General features: G+C 38.1%; 2 protein-coding genes and 1 long non-coding RNA gene across 9 annotated transcripts; 1 reads left to right on the forward strand and 2 right to left on the reverse strand.

Moving 5' to 3' along the window:
* Positions 1-66: 66 nt before the first annotated feature.
* Positions 67-5900, reverse strand: LOC110986125 (transmembrane protein 220-like). 3 transcript variants are annotated; one of them, XM_022247771.2, is made up of 7 exons: positions 5876-5900; positions 4647-4798; positions 4035-4064; positions 3615-3675; positions 2888-3023; positions 1913-1981; positions 67-1454 (listed from the first exon to the last, which is right to left on the reverse strand). In XM_022247771.2, exons 2-7 carry the CDS (start codon positions 4785-4787, stop codon positions 1331-1333), a joined length of 561 nt encoding a protein of 186 aa, XP_022103463.2. In that variant the 5' UTR covers positions 4788-4798; positions 5876-5900; the 3' UTR covers positions 67-1330. The 3 variants fall into 3 exon arrangements, with proteins under 3 accessions (XP_022103463.2, XP_022103462.2, XP_086995383.1); XM_022247770.2 differs by lacking the exon at positions 5876-5900 and adding an exon at positions 5741-5869; XM_087139257.1 differs by lacking the exon at positions 5876-5900 and adding an exon at positions 5001-5606.
* Positions 5901-6016: 116 nt separating this feature from the next.
* LOC110986142 (uncharacterized) lies at positions 6017-12267 on the forward strand. The gene is made up of 4 exons (XM_087139223.1): positions 6017-6150; positions 9066-9285; positions 10040-10618; positions 11596-12267. Exons 3-4 carry the CDS (start codon positions 10583-10585, stop codon positions 12265-12267), a joined length of 708 nt encoding a protein of 235 aa, XP_086995349.1. The 5' UTR covers positions 6017-6150; positions 9066-9285; positions 10040-10582.
* A 3591-nt stretch (positions 12268-15858) lies between these two features.
* Positions 15859-27184, reverse strand: LOC110986143 (uncharacterized). 5 transcript variants are annotated; one of them, XR_015425987.1, is made up of 5 exons: positions 27030-27184; positions 24055-24314; positions 22994-23061; positions 18163-18206; positions 15859-16815 (listed from the first exon to the last, which is right to left on the reverse strand). It is a non-coding gene; the product is annotated as an uncharacterized LOC110986143 (long non-coding RNA). The 5 variants fall into 5 exon arrangements; XR_015425988.1 differs by having other exon boundaries at positions 15859-16820; XR_015425990.1 differs by lacking the exon at positions 27030-27184 and adding an exon at positions 26780-27004.
* Between the last annotated feature and the right edge of the window lie 195 nt (positions 27185-27379).

The following is a 27379-nucleotide window of genomic DNA, read 5'->3' on the forward strand; positions in this document are numbered from 1 at the left end:
ATGTAAGCACTTTGGAATATGGGATGTTGCTATGACAACCTCCTACAAGGACACAATCTAAAAATGTACTTCTGATAAAATAGTTTTTATTAAGCCCGAGATAAATATTGCATCCCTTGCACATTAATATGACAATTTACTTTAATTTAGTTCAATTCTCATTTTAAAATTTGTCACAGTTCATTACAAAACCAATGGAGAACGCTTTCTAACAATGTCTAACAACCTTTCTGAATGCAGCATGAAAATGCAGTAACCATTAGTGATAAATGTGAAGTTGGATTTCTTTGTAATTTGGAATGACATTGAATCTGATAAGATCAAATCACAATGGATGCATGAATGATGTATCCAGTTTAGGGGTTATATGTACAACTATGCTGGTTTTATCTAAAAAAATTGGAACTTCTACAGTGATTATAAAATTTCTTAACCTAAAGACTGAATAATGATTTGTAAACGTAGCAGCATGTACAAAAATAATTTCAGAGAATTGACGGATATACATAAACAAGACCACTTGTATTTTACATATTTGAAAATTTACATAATTTAAGTTAAGTTCAAGTTGAATGAAGTGGTGAAATACTTACACTCACATCTTAGTGTAGAGTTTCAAATTTTATGTGTTTATGCAAATTTCACACCAGAGATCACAATGTGTCAACATGCAGTACTGTGTCCAATTTACTGTACATTGATTATAGCAATGAAAATCCTCTGTTCTCAACAGGCGCATCGCTTCATGTCAAGTCACTTGCCAATTCCAATTCTGGATGGAATCAACGTTTGTCTTTTTAGGCATTATGTCTTGATAGTACAACCAACAAGTGACAACAAATGGTAGGTACAGGGATCTGTGTGTTCATTACATTACCTAAACAGATTTTAACAATAATTGATTAAATGATTGCTAAACAGTACTTTGTATCCAAAAACTTTGTAACCTTTCATTGGCATAGGGCAAGGTGATTGTAGAGAATCATCTGGTAAAATATATATCTCAAGTACTTTTGCTTTTGTTAAGATTTTACAACATGTTAAAAAAATTACAGTTCTTAAGTACTTGACTGTCGCAAATGTAGCCAGCTGCAAGACATAAAGTTTACATTACTTACATGAATCAAATTTACAAGCCAAATGTCGTTCAGTACTTCTTTAAAAATGAACCTGTTCTTCAGGAAAGAATCACTTCAAAATTTCACGTACATGGTGACATTTTTTACATCGTGGAAAAGTCTACTTTTCCAATGGCTGGCAATTTCCAAACCATCTTTCCCTCTAGCCATGATTCTCATTTTTGATGACTTCTCTCCGGAAAGCAGTCATTTCACAGCATGTCGTCACAGTGTTTGAAGTTTGATTGATAGCAGGTTCCCCACATAGTCAACGGCAACATACCAAGTAGCACCGTCACTCCAGTCAAGATACTTAACTTGCCTGCTGAACACGTCCTGAACAGGAACAAGGACACAACAAAATCCATGGGTTAGAATCCATCGTTTTACATCATGCATATTCATGAATGACTGTAATAGTAATTGGCTCATGTTCTGATGATGTCATATTTGTTAATCTGTCATCCTCACCTAGCTCCTATAGGAAAGCACACATGTAAGCAAAGCGTGTAATCATCAGTACTTGGGTGTATTGAATGTATACAACTTGCAGTTACATATGTGTATGGTATTATAGTTCCAAATCCAAGAATGACATCACATTCCCCACCCCTTCACCCATGTTCATAAAACTGAACATTTCATGTAAGAATACATTATTCCACTGATTACAGATGCAATGAAACAGAATTCCATCTGAGTCAACAAAAGATTTCATGTTCTGTACATCCAAAAACCCCACGATCCTTTGCATCTTTGATATCGGGTTTCAACAGTTAGCGGATATATCTTACGTCATTATGTGGCCACTGAACCAGCACAAAAGTGTCCATCCCAAAGCAATGAGGAGACCAAACAGCTCTCTGTCATGTAGGAAAACCACCAGACATGAAGTCATTACTTTCAGCATATGATATTGCATGTTTACAATGAGGTTTCTTGCAGACAATACCACTATCACAGAGCAGTCGCACCACTCATTGAGTCAGGTCAGGTCAGGTCAGTCAGTCAGTCAGTCACTTCTAGAAAGATCAGACTTCAGTACACGGTACCTGTATTTTTCTCCTCTGTAAGCACAGGTATCACAATGTTCACATTAAATTAACTGGGCGTAATGGACAAATGCAATTTACATTTGTCACACTGCAAGTATCTTCCACTTGAAGAGTTTATTTCCAAAATTATAAGTACCAGCTAAATTTCATCTACTTGTAATTGCCTCAAAGCAGTTTTATTGACTTTATTTGTCAAAAAAATTACGAGTCAAAACTGAAAAAAAAAACATTTAGAGAGACCTATAACACTCTTTTTGTTTTAGATATTCAATAATTGTGGAACGTTGCTCAATTTTGGATAGCATATATCCCATTATGGAATTAAACCCTTCAATTCTTCGAAAGGAAAAACCACTGTAACTTTGAGTAACTTCACTTTAACTTTGAGTAACTTCACTTTAACTTTGAGTAACTTCGAGAATTGGTCATCTTACTTTATATGCCATGCTTGACTTTGACAGTATCTAACCTCATTTTCTTCTGATGGATGCGAAAGGGCACCATTGAAAGTTTGTGTAAAGAGCATTGAAGGACTCAATCTCATATAATACCCCTAACACTCCCATATCATTCAAAGTCTAATAGGACCATTCTGGAGGATTCTGTAGGATTGAGGAAGGTACAGACCCCAGCCATATGGGATTTCATGCTTAGCAAACATGCCTATACAGAGATGCACCATCTAAGACAACAATCGATAGACGACCCACTGACCTTCCCTCCTCCAGGCCCAGAGGGTTGAAGAATCCTTGCTTCATGTGAAGTCGACCCACATGGAATGTAAGAATGACAATTCCAAGAATAGAAAAACCCATGTGAACGGCCGCAGTGACTCGCCAATAGAGCTGGTCTGAGGTTAGAATGTAATGACAGCATGGATGGAGAATGATGAGATGGTGGCGTAAGGATTCTTTGAAGGAAGACACTACAGATTTGTACCCATTCAGTGGAAAATTAGTAGCAAGCATTGTACATCATGCATACTATTCCCATAATGCACCATTCTCATGCATGAACCTGCCCAAGCACATAATGTATCCTTCCTTCAGCAAGCAGTGACACACCACATCATCTCTGTGGCACTTTAAAACATGAATTGACATTCAAAGAGTCACGTCATGCAGTATCAATTCATGCGGTCATGGTGGTAAGTCACAGGTGTGCAAATGAGAGATTAATTCCAGAGAAGAAGTTTTATCCTGTTCATCAAAAACACCGAATGTCAACTGGCATCCTGGAATTCCTTTGCAGAACTCTTCAAAGTGAAAACACCAAGTCACTTTCGTGTTCACTTGATGACAGAACTTGTTTGGATCAGTTTTGTTTGCACTTCAGTGTTTCAAAAGAGTCTGTCAAATGCAATGTATCCTCAATGGGAGATCCACTGTATGAAATGATTCCCACATGCACAAAAAAGAAGAAAACTGTGCCTGACTCTTACCTACAGCATCTCGGGACCAGACAATGGCACAACAAAGAAGACACGGAATCAGATAGATTGGCTTCAAAATGGGAAAGAAGAAAAACACATAATTATCAGGTAAAAATAAATAAAATAACCAAAAGGGGCCTTTCTTATAACAATCTGTACTTTGACAGTTCAAAATTATAAATGTATTCATGAGTCTCCAGTTTCAGCCAGGGGGGGTGGATGTGTATCTTACAGAAATCGATGTGTGTGTCTGCAGTTGGGTGTAAATAACAACCTAATCTAATGAGCAAAATATTCAGTCACTTTGGAAGGCAAATTTTGACACTTAAATTTTTGTACCACATCTGATGAACGACTGTATGACAAAAAATGAAAGACAGATAAATAATAAGGAACTGTTGTAAAAATATGAAAAATTAAGAAACTTACAATCCAAATGTAGGGGTCAGGATCATTAATCTGTGGTTGGAACAAACAAAGAAATTGTTAAAATAGTGAGCCATCTTCTGTATTCCTTCTGCAGGCAGATTCTGACAAACACACAATGCTGCACATAACATAACAGCCAGGTCAAATGTTACTTCCAGCTACAACTTGCCTCATTTTCTCAGCCCAATCATGAGAAATGATATGTGCATTTTTCTCATTTCTTGGGTAAGCAAGTGGGCATTTTTTTCTCTTTGCACCCAACACTTTGGGTGAGGTGATTCTTGAGCGTTTATTGGTTTGAGTTTTATGCACTTTTTTCAAAAGTTGAAAGGGCAAAAGTACACAAGACTGTTACATTAAAGAACTGTACATTCAATGTGTTTCCAAGTTGGCAACCATCACATACCTTTTGATGAAGTGGTTTAAGACTGCTCATATTTAGCAGCCTTGGAATGGTCTCATTCATGTAGAATCAATATCACAAGAGAAGTAACCTTATGTTTAAGTCACAAGTAAATTGACGCAAACAATTACTCGACGTGAGTTTTTGGCTATTTTGGGCCATAGGGCATACCTCAAAATGATGAGAATCCTTCTTCCTGCAAAGCTCACCTGTACAAATGCAGCCAGTGCAAAGAAGATCGCCATGACAACATTGATGCCCGTCCATAGCCATGACTGCTTGCTGATGACTTCCCTAGCAACAGGTGCATCATCTAGGTAGGATGTGATTGTAGATTGGCTCTTCCTCATTGTCTCATGACCTGAAAGATGGAAACATTAACCAACATTTGAATGTCCGCATGTGTGTTAACAAGAGGATGCTGCTACGACAAGAAAACCAAAAACTTTCAAGTTTTATACATTCACATAATAATGGTGATGACACCATATGGGATCAATTTTGTGGAAAGAGGGCAGGGTTTTGATTGTTGAGGGGAAATATGGGGTGAAAAGGATGGTTACCATGTGAACAAGAACACACACAGCAACACACATTGCTGTAGCTAAGCTACTGTGGTAGACTGTTGCTGATTGGTTGACTTAACTTCCATAAAAAAGCTGATCTCTGATTGGCCCAACTTTCATTTCCTGCAGGAGTAGGTTCACCTCATGTAACGGCTTCACAGCAATGATTTTTTTTTTATTTGGAAACTCTTGAGTCGGGTAAAGTAACATTTCCACTCGCAAGTTTGTTTAAAATTCTTTTAAAAAAAGGTTCAATATAATTAAGAGAACATTCAGAGAGGTGGGAGATGTCATTTAGCATTGACAAAGCCTACTTAAAATTTGAAAAAGAAACTTGAAAACGAAAAAATAAAAGAAAAAGGGGATGTCCTGTCAATTTTTACAACAAACATCAGAACATGCAGACTGTCAAATCCTCACAAAACAAGCAGCAGGTTATGCCATTTTACATACATTGTGAATATGATGCACTCATTACGAACATGAAGACCACAGTGGTCTTAAGGTATGGTTTGTTAAGATCCCAGAACTGCATACAAGTCAACATGCAAAATTTAGGGCCTTGTACATAAATAACTCATTCCCTTTCAGTAGTATAACAGTGATTGTAAATAAAAAAAACCTGGGGAGTCCCAGGTAACACTATACAAAAAACTCTCCAAACTGCTGATCGACAAGTACTCGTAAGCACGTCTCCTTTCAGGGCTCTTAAATCAAACGTCGAGGAAATTTCTCACCGTCTGAGTCCATCCAAACAATTCTGGAGAATTTAATGTCCTTTAACGAATCTTGCAAAAGGACAAATTCGATCACCGACTGCACTATGCTGCCAGCTGGTGCGTTCGAATATCTTATGTAGAGGCCACACTGACCTGACAGATGAGCGTGTGCACTGTGTCAAAATAACCATAGAGCTAGGAACCAAGCCATTGGGTGGACGAGGTGAAAGCTTTAAATATGAAGCTACTCGAACGCAGGAGCTAGCTGAGGGCGCTCAATAGAGGGGGCTATTTGTGAAGTCTACAGAGGGCGCTGTTTATAGCTCAAAAGACTGTTTCCAGAAGTAAACATTTATTGTCCCGAGATGATCGAGTTTTGGTCAGGAAAATGCGATAAAGCTGTCGTCAAGGGTGGAGAAAATTTGTTGGTAAGACTGACTGAACTGTAATCAAAATAATGATTTTTTACAAAGTTGGATCCAGTACGGACGGTTTAAGCTCACAAAAACAGCCTTGTCAGTCATGTCAATTGTCAGTGTCGACGTGTCTTTACTAGTACTAGTAGTAGTAGTAGTACTACTAGTACCAAGCCCCACTAGATGGCTGGCTGGGGCCCGGGGTGATGGTGGGATCTCCAACTCAGTATTTTCGGGAGGAGAGAAATTTACCATTTTACAAAGTCTAGACTTTCCGGGGGCAACAGTTGAAAACATATCGCAATGTGATTTAGTTTTGTGATTTTTAAAAAGAAGTATAACGAGCCCCGAAGAGATCCCAAGTATTTCATGCATTAACTTTCATTTGGTTTTGATGACGTCACCTTAAATATTTTATTCAAATTATGACGTCACAATATGATTATGCATTATAATGGACATGGGTTTCAATCGGACAAAACAATCTCACGCATTGGAATTTCTGTAACTTTGCAGGTCTGCCCATGTATCCTTGTCAGTAATGAGTACAGATTTACAATGGTCCCAAAGATTTGTTCGGGTAAAATGTCTGAGTCCCCAAAACATTCACTGCTCATGTTCAGTTGCCATGGCAGCAAACAAGCAAAAGTATATTGTTACATGTACCAGCATTACCATATTAGTCTCTCCTGTCAGGCCCAATTGACACTGTTCTCATACACCAAACATTGTATTTGCAAATTTGGGAACTACATGTAATAAAAATCTGATATCTTACTTCTTTATTACTACGGTAATTAGGGTTTAGAAATAAATTGAAAGTAAACATATGAAAGTTGATCTAGCAGATGCCAGTAACTCTTTTCAGAAATTTTAAATTGTAGCAAAATCCTTAAAAATGTTGGCATCAATTTCTTTGCCGATTCTTTACTCCAATTTTTCCATAAGATGCCTGACTAGGAATACTAGTACATGTAGATGTGAAATGAAATGAAATCAATTCTTGTAGCAAACTTGTAAACAACTTGCCACACAAGTTTTTATAATCATCTATTTCCCAGAGATGGCAGAAACTTGTAATTTATTGGAATAAAACAGTTAACTGAAAATTTCTCACCTTGCAAAAAAGTATTCGGTTTTTGGGGCATGATCACATAATACGTGTTTAGAATGCTGTATGCAGAAAAAAAATACTTGACTTGAAATCTTGAGCAGAGACAAGTTATGTACATGTACATATACAGTTGGTACATTTCACACCCTGTTAAAATGTAAAAATGCCCTCCACAGAAAGAAAACCTCAGGTGAAAGGAGAAATTCATTTAGTAGAAGGGGATGTTTTCTATCCCTTCATTTTACTTTTTAACAAGTCTTTCCCATTTCATTTTTAAGTCCTCAGTTTTTAAGTCTGAAAAATGTGTTATATAGTATATATATAGTGAAATTGACTTACTATAAAATTCTAATTGACTTAATGTGTTAAGAGATATTTCCTAATCTATCTTGACTACATGTACATATAAGTATTACACATTGACCCTAATCATACTGAACTATCCATTCAGGGAACCAGCATTAGATGTACATGTACATGTAAGTATTACACATTGACCCTAATCATACTGAACTATCCATTCAGGGAACCAGCATTAGATGTACATGTACATATAAGTATTACACATTGACCCTAATCATACTGAACTATCCATTCAGGGAACCAGCATTAGATGTACATGTACATGTAGTTGCATGGGAGCAGAATTGTCCATTTTTATTTCACATCTCCATGTCAAATATTTTGAATGAAAGGCTTTGTCAGCTTGCTTGCAAACCAGAAATTAAGGAAGCCTCTCCGTTTTTTTTATGAATGCAGCCAAGAACAACAATTGTTCTTTTTATAAGTTAAAAATTGAAACCAAAATTTAAACCAATATTTTTAAATGTTGCTCAAGTGCCGACAACTTTTCATCTACTGGAGTTTGAACTTTTATATGTATTGTGTGTTTTCATTAAATTTCCAACACAGCCACGATTGAGTGTAAACATTTCATTAATCATCACATTGGCCAAAGTTTTTATTTTGAAGGTTTAGGGGTCTGTCAGGGATGGAGTAAAAACAGCCTTTCCTTTTCAATATTGTTTCTTCAAAGTTCCCTACTCAAATATGCTCAAATCCTTGTAACCTGGTCACAAGAACAGGGTGAAGCCTGGAATGAATTGAATTCATGCACAACTCACACAGACTTGTTGAAGAGTAGGTTCAAGATAGTGAATCCTTTCTGCCCATTTTTTACTTAAGCCATCTTTAAGAATATTCTGCTGTGAAAACTACATCACTTCTGTGGGTGGATTTAGATCTTCAAATACAAGATTTCCTCTCTTTCAATGTAACCTAGCCCTCCCTCGTCTACCATTTAATTGTTTTTCTTGTTTCAGGGCCATCTTTTTACCTTTAAAAAAAAGTGAAATCTGTGTTAATTCTGTGACTCCTTTCAAATCTTCTATCTTGGGTGGATTGCAATCTTTCTACATGGATAAACATTTCTTCTCTCCCAGTAAGTGGCATAGCTCTCCGTCCTTCACTGTTCTTTCAATATTCAGGATTCACTTTCCCCATCATTTACATTGTCATCTCTGTGCATGGTCATTGTGTTTTTGTCTGGCATCCGTTTGGTTAACTACAGTATGTTGGTTTGATGGTTACATTTGTCATATGTTTGTGTGTCTGTGTCTATTTTTGTTTTGTGTCTTTGTATGATTGTTCTTACTTCATGATTACTTTGTAAAATTTGGTTTGTCAATGATGCCCCACCTAGAGGCCTTGCCTCATGTCAACAGCCTTCTACTTGCCTACTGTATTTCTCTTTTTTATTTCCCAAGCTGTTATCCTTAATTCAAGTCAGTAGCTTCTCTGTATTATTTTTCAGTGAGGCAGCATTGGGTTCCAGTCTAAGAGGCCGGCCAATTCAGTGATTCCTGGACCGGGTTCCAGATGATCTGTGGCATTGTGGGATCCCTGTTGTCTGAGTGGAGCGGACCCGTGCAGAGAGGATGAAATGTCAAAGACTGGTCCATGAGGGCGCTGCAGAGGCGGAGCTCAGAGGGTGGGAGGAGGGACAGCCCATCGGAAGCAAGCCGTCATGCAAAGTATGTGATCATGCTGCCAACTGGATTATTTTGTTACCGGTGGTACTTTGACATTCACTTATTTTCTTTACTTAAGTATCACTGTATTGCACTGTAAATAGGGGTGATTCATAGCGCAGTGTTCCACCACGAGGTTGCCATGGAGAGGTCATTTTTCAAGTTTATGGTCGACAAAAACATGGCCGCCTTACCATGATTTACATTTGAGTGATTGCCATCAGACAACTTCTTCATAGACTGGGACATTCCATGCATAACAAAGAAGAAAGGATTAAGTGAAACAGCTACTCCAAAAAACGAATCAGCCACACCTGTCCACAAGGAGCAAACAGATTTTCCAAGAAAGTAAACAAATGATAATTTATGAAAGGATGCAGTATTGAAATGGTCAACAGCAAGGTTTTATGGTGTCTCAATATTCAACCACAGATCTCTCATGGTCCCCTCCCCCATTAAAACCTTTGTCTCCACTTGACTCCTCTCCTAAAAAAGTCTATTTTGCATTCTGAGAGTGCATGTCATTATCTGATCTTTTCAAATATACAATTCCCCCCAGACACACCTCAAGACTCATGCAAATTATCAAGGCGAGACCTTTCAACAGTTTCAAGATTCACCACAGCCATTTAAGGGCGGAATTTCTCAGCTTAATGAGTGACTTTTCATCTGACATAAAGACTTTCTTAAACTCGTGTAATGTTTCATCCCGTCAGTTTCATTTGTGTCTGCAATCCGATTGATTTTTTTTGGACAGGATTGTGGTTGATGATTGTCGTTAAGGAACCTTTGAGAGTCATTGCCAATCAGAGGTCACATGACAAGGTAAAAAGTTACACATGTAATTCTGTTAACTTTTGCATTATGAATCATTTTGTGATGAGGGGATTCCAAGCTCAGTGCTCCATGCTTCAAAATCGCAGTAGGTGCAAACAATGTGACCGATGCTTTGACTGGAAATGAATTACACTGTGTCATGGAATTAGGTTTCCTATGCTTCAAAGGCGATGTTTTAGCTGGAGTATAAAATTCCTAAAAAAGTTTAGACCAGCTCATACAGAAAAGTATGAACTGTGAAATTATCGGAGTGTTTTCAGCAGTGGTTTTTTAGTGTAATTTTGGGAGGCACACTGACAAGGCAAGATGTTTTACACATGTTGTAATTTCCCGAATGATCAACAGTTCCGCACGTTGCAAGTGTTGAAAAAATTGTCAAGAACCATTAAGGTTTTTAGTTTTATAATCGCAGTTTAGTTCTTTTGCACAGGATTTGCAGTCGATGACCACGAAGAAATGTTGAATGAGCTCCATTGGCAGTCAGACATCACATGACAAGGTAAAACGTCTGTGGAATCATAAGAGTTGGGAGCCATCTTGTTTTCTTTTTCAAAGTGTTTTTTAGGAGCCCAGCTAAAATAAATGTCTTCATGCACGTAGTAATTTGTCAAATGAGGAGCAGTTTCTGCAGCTTACATATGATCACGAACTGGCAAGAATTATGTAAATGTCACAGTTTATGTGGAGGGTCAAAGAACTTCAGCTAACAAAGTTCTTATTGTTGCTGTCATAGCATTGAGACGAGGCCAATCATTCTTACTTTGTTTCTGCTCTCAGACAACAGTTATATCAGTGCTTGACAAAATTTCAAACAGAAAATTATCCAAAGTGGAAAAGTTGGTATTGTGATAAGAAATGGGGTAGGTTTTAATGTACAAACATCATACTTCACCAAGCACTCTAAAACTTTTGAGCATGTTGTGTAATTTTGGTAACTTTTTGTCGTTTAACTTTTATTAGTTAAAAGTCCAAACAAATCATAATAGAGTATAATTCTTAGTCTAGGTCAATCAGTCATAAATAATCCATCTTTGGATTCTGTACCCAAAATGAGGTATTTCAGGATAAAACAAATTCCACGTATGTACAGGTCTAAACGTTAATGACAAATTTCTCACCTGAAGTGCTGCAGACATCCTAGTCATTGCTAGTGTAGACATTGAGATTAGAGCCTGTTGAAGTGTTTAGTTTCAGTGCCCAGACAGCAGATTCATACATGTATTAGGATAGAATGTGAAATGCTCTTTTGACAAAGTACATGTATTTTGTCATCATTTACTGTAGAATTCTCTCAAAACATCACAAATTATTGGAGTTTCAAGTGCAAAGTCTTTGTGGCAGGCTCTTCAGTAGAGAATATCTTAGTCTTTTTGATGCATTAGGTAATTCAAGTCTTTGAATCACACTTCACTTGCACTAAATCTACTTTGGTAACTATTCGTTATTAACGTGAGTCGATTGGTTTTCCTTCATCAGGTATTGGCATCAGCAAGTGGGTGCCTGTCACCGATGTCTGGTCCTTCCAAGATGCATGATGTCACCAACAGCTTCCTTCATCAGGTATCGGCATCAGCTGGTGGGTGCCTGTCACCGATGTCTGGTCCTTCCAAGATGCATGATGTCACCAACAGCTTCCTTCATCAGGTATCCGCATCAGCTGGTGGGTCCCTGTCACCGATGTCTGGTCCTTCCAAGATGCATGATGTCACCAACAGCTTCCTTCATCAGGTATCGGCATCAGCTGGTGGGTGCCTGTCACCGATGTCTGGTCCTTCCAAGATGCATGATGTCACCAACAGCTTCCCTCATCAGGTATCGGCATCAGCTGGTGGGTGCCTGTCACCGATGTCTGGTCCTTCCAAGATGCATGATGTCACCAACAGCTTCCCTCATCAGGTATCGGCATCAGCTGGTGGGTGCCTGTCACCGATGTCTGGTCCTTCCAAGATGCTTGATGTCACCAACAGCTTCCTTCATCAGGTATCGGCATCAGCTGGTGGGTGCCTGTCACCGATGTCTGGTCCTTCCAAGATGCATGATGTCACCAACAGCTTCCTTCATCAGGTATCCGCATCAGCTGGTGGGTCCCTGTCACCGATGTCTGGTCCTTCCAAGATGCTTGATGTCACCAACAACTTCCGTCATTAGGTATCGCCGTCAGCTGGTGGACGCCTGTCATGGATGTCTGGTCATTCCAAGATGTATGATGTCACCAACAGCAAAGGACTTGAACTCACTTTAAATAGAAAAGAAGAGAACAGTTCTCTCATTATTAAATCTAAAACCAAAATTTCAGTTCACCATCTTGGTTTTGGGGAAGTCTTTTTTAATACTGATAAAGATTTATTTCCGGACAGATAAGATCACCAAATTTCATGCAAGTTAATGATAGAGAGCTGATTTTGCATTTGTCCATTCACAATGCAGACAAAAAGCCACGAATAAGTCAAATATGCTCGTGAAGTGCACTAAACATGATTTTGCATGCACCAGTATCGCTGTAGCTATGTACGGAAAGATGGCAGTTTATAAATGTTCTTTAGCATTTTCCTGAGCTTAACTATGCCTTTCATTACATATGAGGTACGGTAATTACATCATTGCATCTTTTGCATAAGTTCCTCATAAGTTTTGCATCCCTCAGTATCAGATGTTGACAAACAAGTTCTCTCGGATTTGCTGAGGGGATTAGTTTGTCAACTTCCAATTATCCGATACCTTGGTAAGCTGATATTGAAAATCCGCAATCCATGCAACCTGTTACGTTTGAATGACTTGACTCTTATAGCCACTATTACTTTTAAAATTTGATCAATATCAGTTCAAAATAAAATAAGTGAAAGGGATCTTGTTCACGTCCATTGCTTCCTTATTTGCTTGTCTGATTTTTGTCACATCTTGTATTCAGTTTGGGTAAAACACTGCCTTCTGACACATTATTATTTTGGTACCTCTTGAAAGTTAATTATTGCAACTTGTTCATAGGCAAAAATTGAAAAGTATTTTCAATTCTGTGTGAACATATTGGTACATGTTGAGTAGTGTAGATAATTTTAAAGGAACAAGAAATTAGTGTTAGGATATAGCGTTCTTTCTAAAAGCAATAAAATGGCGAATACAGGCAAGTTCGAGCACGAACTATAGTTAGGCCAGTAGTCGGTGGCTTTTAACAATGCACATGCGCTATTAAGTTACACTCGAATGACCCATGAACGACCCCAGTCTCTTTTATCTCGTTGTTACTCAAATTTCAGCGTAAGCTGCGATTCTCGTAGCGTACAAGGTCACTGAAATCTCGTACAATTATTTTCATGTGAATGGTTCCCTCTGTAATGATAAATGAAATATGTTATTGGTAACCAGCAGTGCGACCATAACCCCTGAGCCTGGTCCCAAATGGTCGACGAGACATATCTGATGACCATACAGCATTCGAGCGCTGTTAGTCTATCTATACTCAACTATAGTCGTCGCTCGAACATGCCCACAATGTACCACATGTTCTAAAATTTACGAAAAATACCTGCAGATGCAACTTTCAAGCAAGACCAAGTAAAAGATGCTAAATGGTTGGTATTTATGGAGCATGGTTTTGGATTCAGAACTTGAAATCAACCATGAGTCAAACGGTTTAAATAGAAACTGAGTCTAAAATCCAAAACTTGAATTGGAGCAACAGGTCAATGTCTTTTTAGTTGAAAATTTCAATTGAAAGTTCCCCCAGATTTTCAGAATGTGCTGCCTTGTTATATAGTTTGCTGCTCAATGTAGTAAAAGTTTTAATGTCAGCTATATTTTGGCTTACCTTCACGACTTCGGAGGGTGCAATATCGTCAAAATATGTTGGGGGTGTTGGCTGCCGCCCGCGTTACGCTTGAATGAACACTTGGGAGTAGATATCAGATAATCAAGAAAAACTCGTCTTTAAGAGCATTTTAACCAGTGAAGTGATGATTTTTGTGGAGGAAATTACCTAAATAATACATATATTCCGTTAAACTGCCAAAATTTTCAAGGAATAAAAAGTTGGGGTATTTTATCAGGGTGTCGTATTTAGCTCTCCACCTACAAACGTAGATGGCGCTCTTTTGAACGGTGCTAAACAATGAATTTTGACAACCCGAAGCGAGGCTGCCGCCTTCGCATTGTTGAAGAGCGAAGGCGGCGGCCTCGTTATGGATCGTAACGTAGGTGGCGCTCTTTAAAATATACGGTCTGGGGGTCTGAAATGTTGTCTAAACAATGAATTGTTACAACCCAAAGCGAGGCTGCCGCCTTCGCATTGTTGAAGAGCGAAGGCGGCGGCCTCGTTATGGATCGTAACGTAGGTGGCGCTCTTTAAAATATACGGTCTGGGGGTCTGAAATGTTGTCTAAACAATGAATTGTTACAACCCAAAGCGAGGCTGCCGCCTTCGCATTGTTGAAGAGCGAAGGCGGCGGCCTCGTTATGGATCGTAACGTAGGTGGCGCTCTTTAAAATATACGGTCTGGGGGTCTGAAATGTTGTCTAAACAATGAATTGTTACAACCCAAAGCGAGGCTGCCGCCTTCGCATTGTTGAAGAGCGAAGGCGGCGGCCTCGTTATGGATCGTAACGTAGGTGGCGCTCTTTAAAATAGACCGTCGAGGGGTCTGAAATGTTGTCTAAACAATGAATTGTTACAACCCAAAGCGAGGCTGCCGCCTTCGCATTGTTGAAGAGCGAAGGCGGCGGCCTCGTTATGGATCGTAACGTAGGTGGCGCTCTTTAAAATATACGGTCTGGGGATCTGAAATGTTGTCTAAACAATGAATTGTTACAACCCAAAGCGAGGCTGCCGCCTTCGCTATTTAACAATGCAAAGGCGGCAGCCTCGTTTTGGATCTTAGCGTCCAACGATATATCACATTTCCGGACTCCAAGACCGTACATTTTAAAGAGCGCCATCTACGTTCGAAGTTGGAAATTGTTGAAATTTGAAAGAAAAGATGTATTCTAAGGTAATTTCCTTAATTTCCAAAAATCAAAAGTTTACTGGCTAAAATGCTTTAAAGAATATTTTTTCATTATTATTTTTTAGTTTTTACTGTTGCCATCAACACTTGCATTTTAACGAGGTTCCCCCTTCCGAAATCGTGAAGGTAAGCCAAAAAATACTTGCAATTAAAACCCTCCAACTTTTAGCAGCAATCTATCAAACAAGGCAGCACATTCTTAGAAACTGCGGTGAAAATTCCAGTGAAACATCCAAGTCAAAAGGTATAAATTTGTTTATATCAATCTTTAGACATCAAAATAATAATTAAAAAATGAAATCAGTGGCTTTCGAGGCATGAGCGAAAGTCCAAGACTGTTGACCAATGATGTACTCACTCATCCCTCTGATTATAATGATAAAAATTCAATTGTTCTAATTCCAACCATTTAGCATCTTTAACTTAGTCTCGGTTGGAAGTTCATCTGCAGGTATTTTTGCTAAATTTGAGAGCATGCAGTGCATTGCAGTCGCCATTTTTTTAATGCTTTCCCAAAACCACTTTCTTGTTAATGTCAAATGTCTACAGGAATCAAAACGTAACAAGGTCTTCACACAGAATTGAAAAAACTTTTCAATTTTTGTTCACAAAGAGGTTGCAATAATTAACTTTCAAGACATATCAAAATAATCATGTGTCAGCAGGTAGTGTTTTTAAAATTGAATACAAAATGTGACAAAAATCAGACAAGCAAATAAAGAAGCAATGGACATGAACTAGATCCCTTTCACTTATTTTATTTTTGAACTGATATTGATCAAATTTTAAAAGTAAAAACGGTAATAGTGGCTATAAGTGTCAAATCATTCAAACGTCACAAGTTTCATGATGGATTGCCGATATAAGCTTACCAAATCAGAGAGAGTTTGTTTGCCAACATCCGATACTGAGGGATGAAATACAGGAAACTTATGCAAAATATGCAATGATGTAATTACTGTACCTACTATGTAATGAAAGGCATTCGTTGAGCTCAGGAAAAATGCCGATGAACATTTATGTGCCGCTATCTTTTCGTGCACAGCTACAGCGATATTGGTGCATGCAAGCTACTTTAAGAGCCATTTACACAATTACTCTTGAAAGATCATGTGTGGTTTACTTTCGTGCATGTTTGATTAATTCATTGTTTTTAGCTGGCATTGTGAATGGACCGATGCCAATCAGCTCTCAATTATGAATCTGCTTGAATTTGGTTAGTTTACCTGTGCAGGAAATAAATCTTGGCCCAAATTTTAAAAACTGCAAGTTTCAGCTGATAAGTATTCAAAGAACTTTACCAAAACCAAGTTGGTGTCCTGAAATTTCAGTTTTAGGTTTAATAATGAGAAAATTGTTCTCTTCTTTTCCATCTTAAGTGAGTTCAAGTCCTTCCCTAACTCCTCTGGACATCGGTGTGATTGACTCCTGCCTTCAGCGAGGGGGATCAACTGATGTACACGTATGAAGCTGTTGGTGACATCATGCACCTTTGAAGGACCAGACATCGGTGACAGGGACCCATCAGCTGACAGGGATACTTGATGAAGGAAGCTGTTGGTGACATCATGCATCTTGGAAGGACCAGACATCGGTGACAGGCACCCATTTGCTCACAGGGATACCTGATGAAGGAAGCTGTTGGTGACATCATGCATTTTGGAAGGACCAGACATCGGTGACACTGGGGACCCACCAGCTGTTCTTGATACCAAAAGAAAGAAAACCAAATGAATCAATGTTCTCAAAGCAAAAGCCAATCTACCGCAAGTTAATTACTCGCCGCATAAAAAAGACTAGGATGTTCTCTACTGAGAAGCCTGCCACAAAGACTTTGCACTGTGAAACTCCAATAATTTGTGGTCTTCTGAATGATTTCTACAGTAAACGACAACAAAATACCACGTCCACAGAGCAATCACGATGTTCTCTTAGTATCAACTTGCCTGCCAGGTTATTAATACTAAATTCTTCACTAGATAGGTTCTAATCTCAATGTGCACACCGGGATGTCTGCAGCACTTCAACTGACCAATTTATTAATTTTTAGCATTTTACACCCCTGGAATTTATTTGGTCCTGAAGTAATACATTTTGTAAGCGGCATCTAGAGGTGGATTATATTTGTGACTGATTCACTTCTAATAATTTTTCTCTATTGTTAGTCCATTGAACTTTCAACTTTGAGATTCACACTTGCGTTCCCAAAGACAAAAAGTTACCAGTGTCTGGTGCATTGTGTTGTGTTGAACATAAAAACCTACTTGATTTAATATCACAATATCAACTTTTCCAGTTTCCATAATTTTCTGTTTTAAATTTTCTTTGTTAATTACTGAGGTAGCTTTTGTCTGAAAGCAGAAACAAAGTAAGAATGGTTGGCCTCGTCTCAATGCTATGACAGCAACAATAAGAACTTTGTTAGCTGAAGTTCTTTGACCCTCCGTGCTAACTTCGATGTTTAAATTTATAATCATTCTTGCCTGTTTGGGATCATATATAAGCTGTGGAAACTGCTCCTAATTTTAAAAAATTACTACGTGCATGAAGACATTGCGTTCTTTTTTTCAGCTGGGCTCCTAAAAATAACTTTGACAACAAAAGAAGACGGCTCTCAACTCTTTGATAATTTCCAAGAAGTTGCAATTTTACGCTAACAATTCTACATGCACTTATTTTTCTATTAATGTGCATACGAAACTGTTTCCTTTCAACACATGAATCCTAATTGGACCATTTCCAGCATGAGTATTCAAAAATGGAGAGAAGTTCTTTTTACCTGGGTAATTCCAGAAATTAGGGGTCCATGTTTTTGTGTGTCCCTGTCACATCTGACATATGGTTTTGTAAGTTCAAAACACATTTTTTAATTTCCAAGAGTGATGAATAAATGCAAAGTACCTGCCAAACAAATAGTAACAGTTTGAAATCAATTCCAGTGATACTTCCATGTCAAATAACAAAGGTCAGATGTAACAGGGATGCAACAATGTCACACTTTTGGACCGCTCATTTCTGGAATTACCCAGCTGCAAATATAACTCACAGTTCCTTTCTTGTGAAATCCAAAGATGAACATCAGCCACAATCCTGTGCAAAAGAAATAAAAAGGGATTATGAAATTCAAACCCTTAGCCAAACCCTCCTCTATCCTGCAAAATTCTTCGGGCAGTTTTGGAGGATTTTGGAGGATGAATGGCAAAAGTATATTGCTAATTTGCAAAGGATGCCATGTGTGAAGGTCGTGGGTTGGTCCTTATGATATTTATGCTGAGTCATGCATAAATTTTGCCTGGCATTACTTTGAAATCAACCGCACTGCTCGACAAAGCCATTTGCACCTCCTCAACATAATGACAGGAATTGCTAGAGAAGTTTGAAGGATTGAGGAGCTGGGTACCACTCATTTCGAGAATAAATGCAAAGATTGAAGGATTTTGGGAGACTAAGGATGAAAGCAATTACCTCTCATTTCGAGAATAAATGCAAAGATTGAAAGATTTTGAGAGACTAAGGATGAATGCAATTACCTCTCATTTCGAGAATAAATGCAAAGATTGGAGGATTTTGGGAGACTAAGGATGAATGAAATTACGTCTCATTTTGAGAATAAATGCAAAGATTGGAGGATTTTGGGAGACTAAGGATGAAAGCAATTACCTCTCATTTTGAGAATAAATGCAAAGATTGGAGGATTTTGGGAGACTAAGGATGAATGCAATTACCTCTCATTTTGAGAATAAATGCAAAGATTGGAGGATTTTGGGAGACTAAGGATGAATGCAATTACCTCTCATTTTGAGAATAAATGCAAAGATTGGAGGATTTTGGGAGACTAAGGATGAATGCAATTACGTCTCATTTCGAGAATAAATGCAAAGATTGAAGGATTTTGGGAGACTAAGGATGAATGCAATTACCTCTCATTTCGAAAATAAATGCAAAGATTGAAGGATTTTGGGAGACTAAGGATGAAAGCAATTACCTCTCATTTCGAGAATAAATGCAAAGATTGGAGGATTTTGGGAGACTAAGGATGAAAGCAATTACCTCTCATTTCGAAAATAAATGCAAAAATTGGAGGATTTGGGGAGACTAAGGATGAAAGCAATTACATGTACCTCTCATTTTGAGAATAAATGCAAAGATTGGAGGATTTTGGGAGACTAAGGATGAAAGCAATTACCTCTCATTTCGAGAATAAGTGCAAAGATTGAAGGATTTTGGGAGACTAAGGATGAAAGCAATTACCTCTCATTTCGAGAATAAGTGCAAAGATTGGAGGATTTGGGGAGACTAAGGATGAAAGCAATTACCTCTCATTTCGAGAATAAATGCAAAGATTGGAGGATTTTGGGAGACTAAGGATGAAAGCAATTACCTCTCATTTCGAGAATAAATGCAAAGATTGAAGGATTTTGGGAGACTAAGGATGAAAGCAATTACCTCTCATTTCGAGAATAAATGCAAAGATTGAAGGATTTTGGGAGACTAAGGATGAAAGCAATTACCTCTCGTTTCGAGAATAAATGCAAAGATTGGAGGATTTTGGGAGACTAAGGATGAAAGTAATTACCTCTCATTTCGAGAATAAATGCAAAGATTGGAGGATTTTGGGAGACTAAGGATGAATGCAATTACCTCTCATTTCGAGAATAAATGCAAAGATTGAAGGATTTTGGGAGACTAAGGATGAAAGCAATTACCTCTCATTTCGAGAATAAATGCAAAGATTGGAGGATTTTGGGAGACTAAGGATGAATGCAATTACCTCTCATTTCGAGAATAAATGCAAAGATTGGAGGATTTTGGGAGACTAAGGATGAATGCAATTACCTCTCATTTCGAGAATAAATGCAAAGATTGGAGGATTTTGGGAGACTAAGGATGAAAGCAATCACCGCTCATTTCGAGAATAAATGCAAAGATTGGAGGATTTTGGGAGACTAAGGATGAATGCAATTACCTCTCATTTCGAGAATAAATGCAAAGATTGGAGGATTTTGTGAGACTAGGGATGAATGCAATTACCTCTCATTTCGAAAATAAATGCAAAGATTGGAGGATTTGGGGAGACTAGGGATGAAAGCAATTACCTCTCATTTCGAGAATAAATGCAAAGATTGGAGGATTTGGGGAGACTAAGGATGAATGCAATTACCTCTCATTTCGAGAATAAATGCAAAGATTGGAGGATTTTGGGAGACTAAGGATGAAAGCAATTACCTCTCATTTCGAGAATAAATGCAAAGATTGGAGGATTTTGGGAGACTAAGGATGAAAGCAATTACCTCTCATTTCGAGAATAAATGCAAAGATTGAAGGATTTTGTGAGACTAGGGATGAATGCAATTACCTCTCATTTCGAGAATAAGTGCAAAGATTGGAGGATTTTGGGAGACTAAGGATGAATGCAATTACCTCTCATTTCGAGAATAAATACAAAGATTGGAGGATTTTGGGAGACTAAGGATGAAAGCAATCACCTCTCATTTTGAGAATAAATGCAAAGATTGGAGGATTTTGGGAGACTAAGGATGAAAGCAATTACCTCTCATTTCGAAAATAAATGCAAAGATTGAAGGATTTTGAGAGACTAAGGAGGAATGCAATTACCTCTCATTTCGAAAATAAATGCAAAGATTGAAGGATTTTGGGAGACTAAGGATGAAAGCAATTACATGTACCTCTCATTTCGAGAATAAATGCACAGATTGGAGGATTTTGGGAGACTAAGGATGAAAGCAATTACCTCTCATTTCGAGAATAAATGCAAAGATTGAAGGATTTTGGAAACAAAGGATGAATGCAATTACCTCTCATTTCGAAAATCAATGCAAAGATTGAAGGATTTTGGGAGACTAAGGATGAATGTAATTACCTCTCATTTCGAGAATAAGTGCAAAGATTGAAGGATTTTGGGAGACTAAGGATGAATGCAATTACCTCTCATTTCGAGAATAAATGCAAAGATTGGAGGATTTTGGGAGACTAAGGATGAATGCAATTACCTGTCATTTCGAGAATAAATGCAAAGATTGGAGGATTTTGGGAGACTAAGGATGGAAGCAATTACCTCTCATTTCGAGAATAAATGCAAAGATTGGAGGATTTTGGGAGACTAAGGATGAATGCAATTACCTTTCATTTCGAGAATAAATGCAAAGATTGGAGGATTTTGGGAGACTAAGGATGAATTTAATTACCTCTCATTTCGAAAATAAATGCAAAGATTGGAGGATTTTGGGAGACTAAGGATGAAAGCCATTACCTCTCATTTCGAGAATAAATGCAAAGATTGAAGGATTTTGGGAGACTAAGGATGAAAGCAATTACCTCTCATTTCGAGAATAAGTGCAAAGATTGAAGGATTTTGGGAGACTAAGGATGAAAGCAATTACCTCTCATTTTGAGAATAAATGCAAAGATTGGAGGATTTTGGGAGACTAAGGATGAATGCAATTACCTCTCATTTCGAAAATAAATGCAAAGATTGGAGGATTTTGGGAGACTAAGGATGAAAGCAATTACCTCTCATTTCGAAAATAAATGCAAAGATTGAAGGATTTTGGGAGACTAAGGATGAAAGCAATTACCTCTCATTTCGAAAATAAATGCAATGATTGAAGGATTTTGGGAGACTAAGGATGAAAGCAATTACCTCTCATTTTGAGAATAAATGCAAAGATTGAAGGATTTTGGGAGACTAAGGATGAAAGCAATTACCTCTCATTTCGAGAATAAATGCAAAGATTGAAGGATTTTGGGAGACTAAGGATGAAAGCAATTACCTCTCATTTTGAGAATAAATGCAAAGATTGAAGGATTTTGGGAGACTAAGGATGAATGCAATTACCTCTCATTTCGAAAATCAATGCAAAGATTGAAGGATTTTGGGAGACTAAGGATGAAAGCAATTACCTCTCATTTCGAGAATAAATGCAAAGATTGAAGGATTTTGGGAGACTAAGGATGAAAGCAATTACCTCTCATTTTGAGAATAAATGCAAAGATTGGAGGATTTTGGGAGACTAAGGATGAAAGCAATTACCTCTCATTTTGAGAATAAATGCAAAGATTGGAGGATTTTGGGAGACTAAGGATGAAAGCAATTACCTCTCATTTCGAGAATAAATGCAAAGATTGAAGGATTTTGGGAGACTAAGGATGAAAGCAATTACCTCTCATTTTGAGAATAAATGCAAAGATTGAAGGATTTTGGGAGACTAAGGATGAATGCAATTACCTCTCATTTCGAAAATCAATGCAAAGATTGAAGGATTTTGGGAGACTAAGGATGAAAGCAATTACCTCTCATTTCGAGAATAAATGCAAAGATTGAAGGATTTTGGGAGACTAAGGATGAAAGCAATTACCTCTCATTTTGAGAATAAATGCAAAGATTGGAGGATTTTGGGAGACTAAGGATGAAAGCAATTACCTCTCATTTCGAGAATAAATGCAAAGATTGAAGGATTTTGGGAGACTAAGGACAAATGCAATTTTTAGACTAGGACCACTGGAAGATTTTGGAGGATTGAGGATGTGCCCTAGCAAAAAAGACCCTTGCATCACATGCAAGGTGTGGAAACTGCCGGTCATTTGAGAAATTATAACACCTTGCTTGCTCAGCGTGTCTCCTGAAAATCCCAAGACAACTATCAACCCTCTGATAATTTCAAAGAGGTTCATTGTTTTCTGCCACCTATGTATTACTAATTTAATGTTTGATCCAAAACATTTCCTTCTAAGCATCAAAACTTAATTTGATTATACAGGGTAACTAATTTCCAGCAAAAGCATTAGTCACATTGTTTGCACCTGCAGTGATTTTGAAACTTGGGGCAAAAGGTTTTTGGAATATGTATAGTTTTTACCTTGTCATGTGACCTCTGTCATATGACCTGTCATGTGACCTCTGATTGCCGATGAGTCTCAAACATTCCTTTGTTGTGACATTAAATGGCAATCATCGACCACAAAAAAAGATAACAGCATCAGTGTTGTGGCAGAAACAAATGAATATGGCGAAATGAGATATTGTTGATTTTAAGAGAGTAACAAAATTAGGGTCTTCATGTCAGATGAAAGGTCACTCAGTAAGCTGAGAAACTGTGCCCTCCCTTGGGGAGAAAAGTCCAACTGATTGAAAGGTTTTTATAGGGGGAATCACAAGGGCTCTGTGGTTGAATAGTGAGACACCATAAACTCCTGCTGTTGACATTTCAAGAATTATTGTTTTGTTCACTTGTGGTTTTTTTGAGTATGTGGAACAAGAAGATATCCCTCATTTATTTAGATTTTTGTCTGACAACTTTATTCCATTTCCAATTAGACCACAGTGGCAAAAAGCAGTACTGCTGTTTGGCATTCCCTAGATCAAGTACCAAGGCTGATATACACTGTACATATAATGTCTCATTACCGGTGCTTCGCTTCACTGGTGTCCTATCCTTCAAAACACATTTAGTAGTTCACTTCAATAAACCAATCTAAAGTGGAATAATACGGGGCATTCACAATACAATGCTCCACCAAGAGGCTGCCACAGAAAGGCTATTTTTTGCATTGCATTGTGGGATTGCATTGTTGGAAATGGTCAACAAATCCTGAACTATTCTCAATTTTTCTTTGTCAGGGAAGAAGATTCATACTTGTACAGTAAGTGTGTTTTGGGTAGCAGTTTTATTTCATCTTTTCTTCTTTCTAATATATATGGAATGGAATGTCCCAATCTATCAAGAAGATCTCCACTTTGTCTGATGACTATCACTCAAATCATGGCAAGGCGACCATGCTTTTGTTGACCATAAACTTCAAAAATGGCCTCTCCATGGCAACCTCTGGATAGCACACTGTATTGTGAATCAAACCTGTTTACCAGTACAGTGCAATACAGCGATAATTAAATGAAGAAAAAAAAAGGAGGTCAAAGTACCACAAGTAACAAAATCCTCTGGTTGGCTGAATTTCATCCAATAGGATCATGCTTGCTTCAGACGGGGCTGTCCCTCCTCCCACCCTCTGGGCTCCGCCTCTGCAGCGCCCTCATGGACCAGTCTTTGACATTTCATCCTCTCTGCACGGGTCCACTCCACTCAGACAACAGGGATCCCACAATGCCACAGATCATCTGGAACCCGGTCCAGGAATCATAGAAGTGGCTGGCCTCTCGGATAGGAACCCAACACTGCCCCACTGAAAAATAATACAGAGAAGCAAGTGACTTGAATTAAGGATAACAGCTTGGGAAATAAAAAAAAAGTTGGCAAGTAGAAGGCTGTTGGCATACATAAAGCCAAGGCTTGTAAGCAGAACAGCCTAAACAAACTACACAATGTAATCATGAAGAGCCTAAACCAACTACACAATGTAATCATGAACAGCCTAAACCAACTACACAATGTAATCATGAACAGCCTAAACCAACTACACAATGTAATCATGAACAGCCTAAACCAACCACACAATGTAATCATGAACAGCCTAAACAAACTACACAATGTAATCATGAACAGCCTAAACCAACTGACTGTATGAGATGTTCTTAATTCTTTTCAGGCTTCACCGCTGTTCTGATCACTAGGTTACCAGGATTTGAGGATATTTGAATGGGGAACTTTGAAGAAAAGATATTAAACAGAAAAGGCTGTTTTCACTCCATCTCTGGTAGACTCTCAAACCTTCAAAAGAACTTCAGCCCTTGTGACATTGTGCTAATTGAATGATTTTCATATTCAATCATGGCTATATTCAAAGTTGCAAATTTTAGGAAAAACACAAAATATGCATAAAAACTGCAAATTCAAGCAGATGAAAATCTATTAGCAATTAAGCAATATATACAAAAATGTTGTTTTCATATTGGAGGAAACACAACTTTTCAATTAAATTTGCTTCAGGAAAACTGACTCTGGGTTTGAGAACTAAAAATAGATTTCAAAATTTGAATATGTTCCCCCATGAGCATAATGAAAAACAACAATTGTCATCATTGGTTGCATTCATAAAAAGCGGAGAGAGATTTCCTTAACTTCTGATTTGCAAGCATATTGACAAACCTATCATATCAGGATAGCCAATGTAGATACAGTAACTTGGATTTGTTGTCTATAGGAACATTGGTCCCAGTTCATCCAAAGTATTTCAGAAATGAAGATAATAATTGGGAAAGAAATTGATGCCTTTCTTCTTTTGGTTATTTGAATTTCACTTCAATGTGAAGCTACTGCCCATAGGTATTGGAATTTCCTCACCAACTTTCAACTTTGTATTTTTATGGTCTAAACTCTATTACTGCAGAACATTTTTGAGTTACCAAATTTGCAAACATGATACGTGTAGGTTTTGAGGACCTACGCCTTTCTGGTTTTAACAGTGATAGTAAATGTAAATTGTTTATAGAGCAGACAGTACTAATTTGCTCTGCTTGTCTGCTGCCACGGCAACTGAATGAGAGCAGTCGGTGTTTGGGGACTCTGACCATTTACTGCAACAAATCTTTGTTTTCATTGTGAAATCATAATTACAAAATGGAATTCAGGACTTGTCTAATATTTGACTTTATATCTCATTTGAAAAAAATCCTCCATAGCCACAGATCAGGAGCAAGAAAAGTCAGATATCCTGCAATACAACATGGACATCAGTTTCAAATACTAAAGGAAGATATTGAGACATTTTAGAGTAGGGCAAAAATGACATTATAACATCATGGTCCAGCTGGGGTTTGATCCCACGACTACGTGCTTTCAAAGCTAACCCAATAATCACTGGGTCTGATGTCAGGTCAACTTGCCCCCTGACCACCTCACCTCCAAGCTGACTCACCCCATTCTAAACTCATGTCCTGACTGACCTTACAAACTCACCCCCTTGACACCTCAACCTCTTACCCACTCGCCCCCTGGCTAAATTTTATGCTTTGCAAAATGCATTGGTTCTCATCAAGTCTGTGTTTAGTTTGTGTTATGGGTGTTTTTAATCCACAATTCTAATCTTATACTATGGCCTGTGTTACTTCTTATTTCTCCATTGGGATAATATAAATTTTTCCAACAAGACAACTGTCTGCCCAAGTCAGCCCTCGATGTAGTAATCAGTTGTTTCTGGAATCTCATTTCAATACTGCTTTTAAAAATTGATGATTTCATGTCTTCCTGCATTGATTTTTGACTTTCAAATATTTTATGTGAAATTGACCAATTTTATGCAAATTAGTTTTAAATGTAAATGACTTTTTCCTGACCCATTATGTACTGTCTAGGACTTGCACTCAGCAGCCCACCTTGATTTAAGAGGGGCCAGTTGGAAAGGGGTGAGTTGGTACGGGAGCCAGTTGACGAGGGGGGGGGGGGTTTGCAAAGGGCAATTTCGCAAGGAAGGGCGATTGGATGATAGTGGAAGTATGTGGATTGCACAGATTGGCTGATCATGCCAGATCATATTAGGGCTGTACTTCTTTGGCAGGGAAGATCTGATAGAGAAAGCAGAATTACAGCTGTCTGATATCCACACTTACCCCACCCAGGCCTGACCTGCTGACTGCCTGATTAATCTGACCTAACTTGACTGCATTTGAAAACTCATGACCAATGACCCATGCATGTAATACAAACTCATAAAAAGTTGTTGGGTAGGAGGCACCCAGGGCTGTGTCTTACAGTTCTGCAAGTAAAGTTGATGCTGCTTCTGTACAACAGCGGCGCAGATCACAACTCAGGGACTTTCCCTGGACTTGGGGAATTCCCTTTATTTGGGGACAACACCAGTTTCCCAAATAAAAAAGCAGAAAAGAGAGAACGTCCCCATTAAAGGGGACTTTTTTTCCAAATTGCAATCCCTTGGGTCAAAAATATCCATGCACTATTACTGTAAAAGTCATTATTTTTTAAAACGTTTATTCAGTCTTACCAACAGTTGTCAAGACCCTTGACGATGATTTAATCGCATTTTCCAGATCGAAACTCGGATCTCCGATAGACTCGTGCACTTTATCAGTCATCTCGAATCGGCGTTTGAAGGACGTCTGGAGACTAGGTTGCGTTCAGGAACCAGTCTATTGACTAAATATTTAGCGCCCTCTCTTGATATTTTGAACAGCGCTCTCTAGTGGGCTTAGAAATAGCAGTTTAAAGATTGCAACTACAGCAAAATTGAAGTACGCCCTCTATTTTTTTTATTAAAACGGCGTGCGCTGTTCAAAAGTTGTACTGCGCCCTCTGTTGAAAAGGGGTTTTGACTTTATTAGTAAAATGGCGCCC

Source organism: Acanthaster planci, linkage group LG07, assembly GCF_054643075.1.
Source record: "Acanthaster planci isolate LZ-2023a linkage group LG07, COTS_SCS, whole genome shotgun sequence".
Taxonomy (NCBI): Eukaryota; Metazoa; Echinodermata; class Asteroidea; order Valvatida; family Acanthasteridae; genus Acanthaster; species Acanthaster planci.

What these genes read in the sequence shown, in the direction of transcription:
- LOC110986125 (XM_022247770.2), bottom strand. An exon ending in CTGGTCCCGAGATGCTGTAG is followed by an intron (nt 3,024 to 3,614) that starts GTAAGAGTCAGG and finishes TTCTAACCTCAG; the next exon opens with ACCAGCTCTATTGGCGAGTC. An exon ending in CTGGGCCTGGAGGAGGGAAG is followed by an intron (nt 1,982 to 2,887) that starts GTCAGTGGGTCG and finishes CCTACATGACAG; the next exon opens with AGAGCTGTTTGGTCTCCTCA.
- LOC110986142 (XM_087139223.1), top strand. Translation starts at nt 10,583, where the DNA reads ATGAGCTCCATTGGCAGTCAGACATCACATGACAAG. An exon ending in GTCAGACATCACATGACAAG is followed by an intron (nt 10,619 to 11,595) that starts GTAAAACGTCTG and finishes TTCCTTCATCAG; the next exon opens with GTATTGGCATCAGCAAGTGG.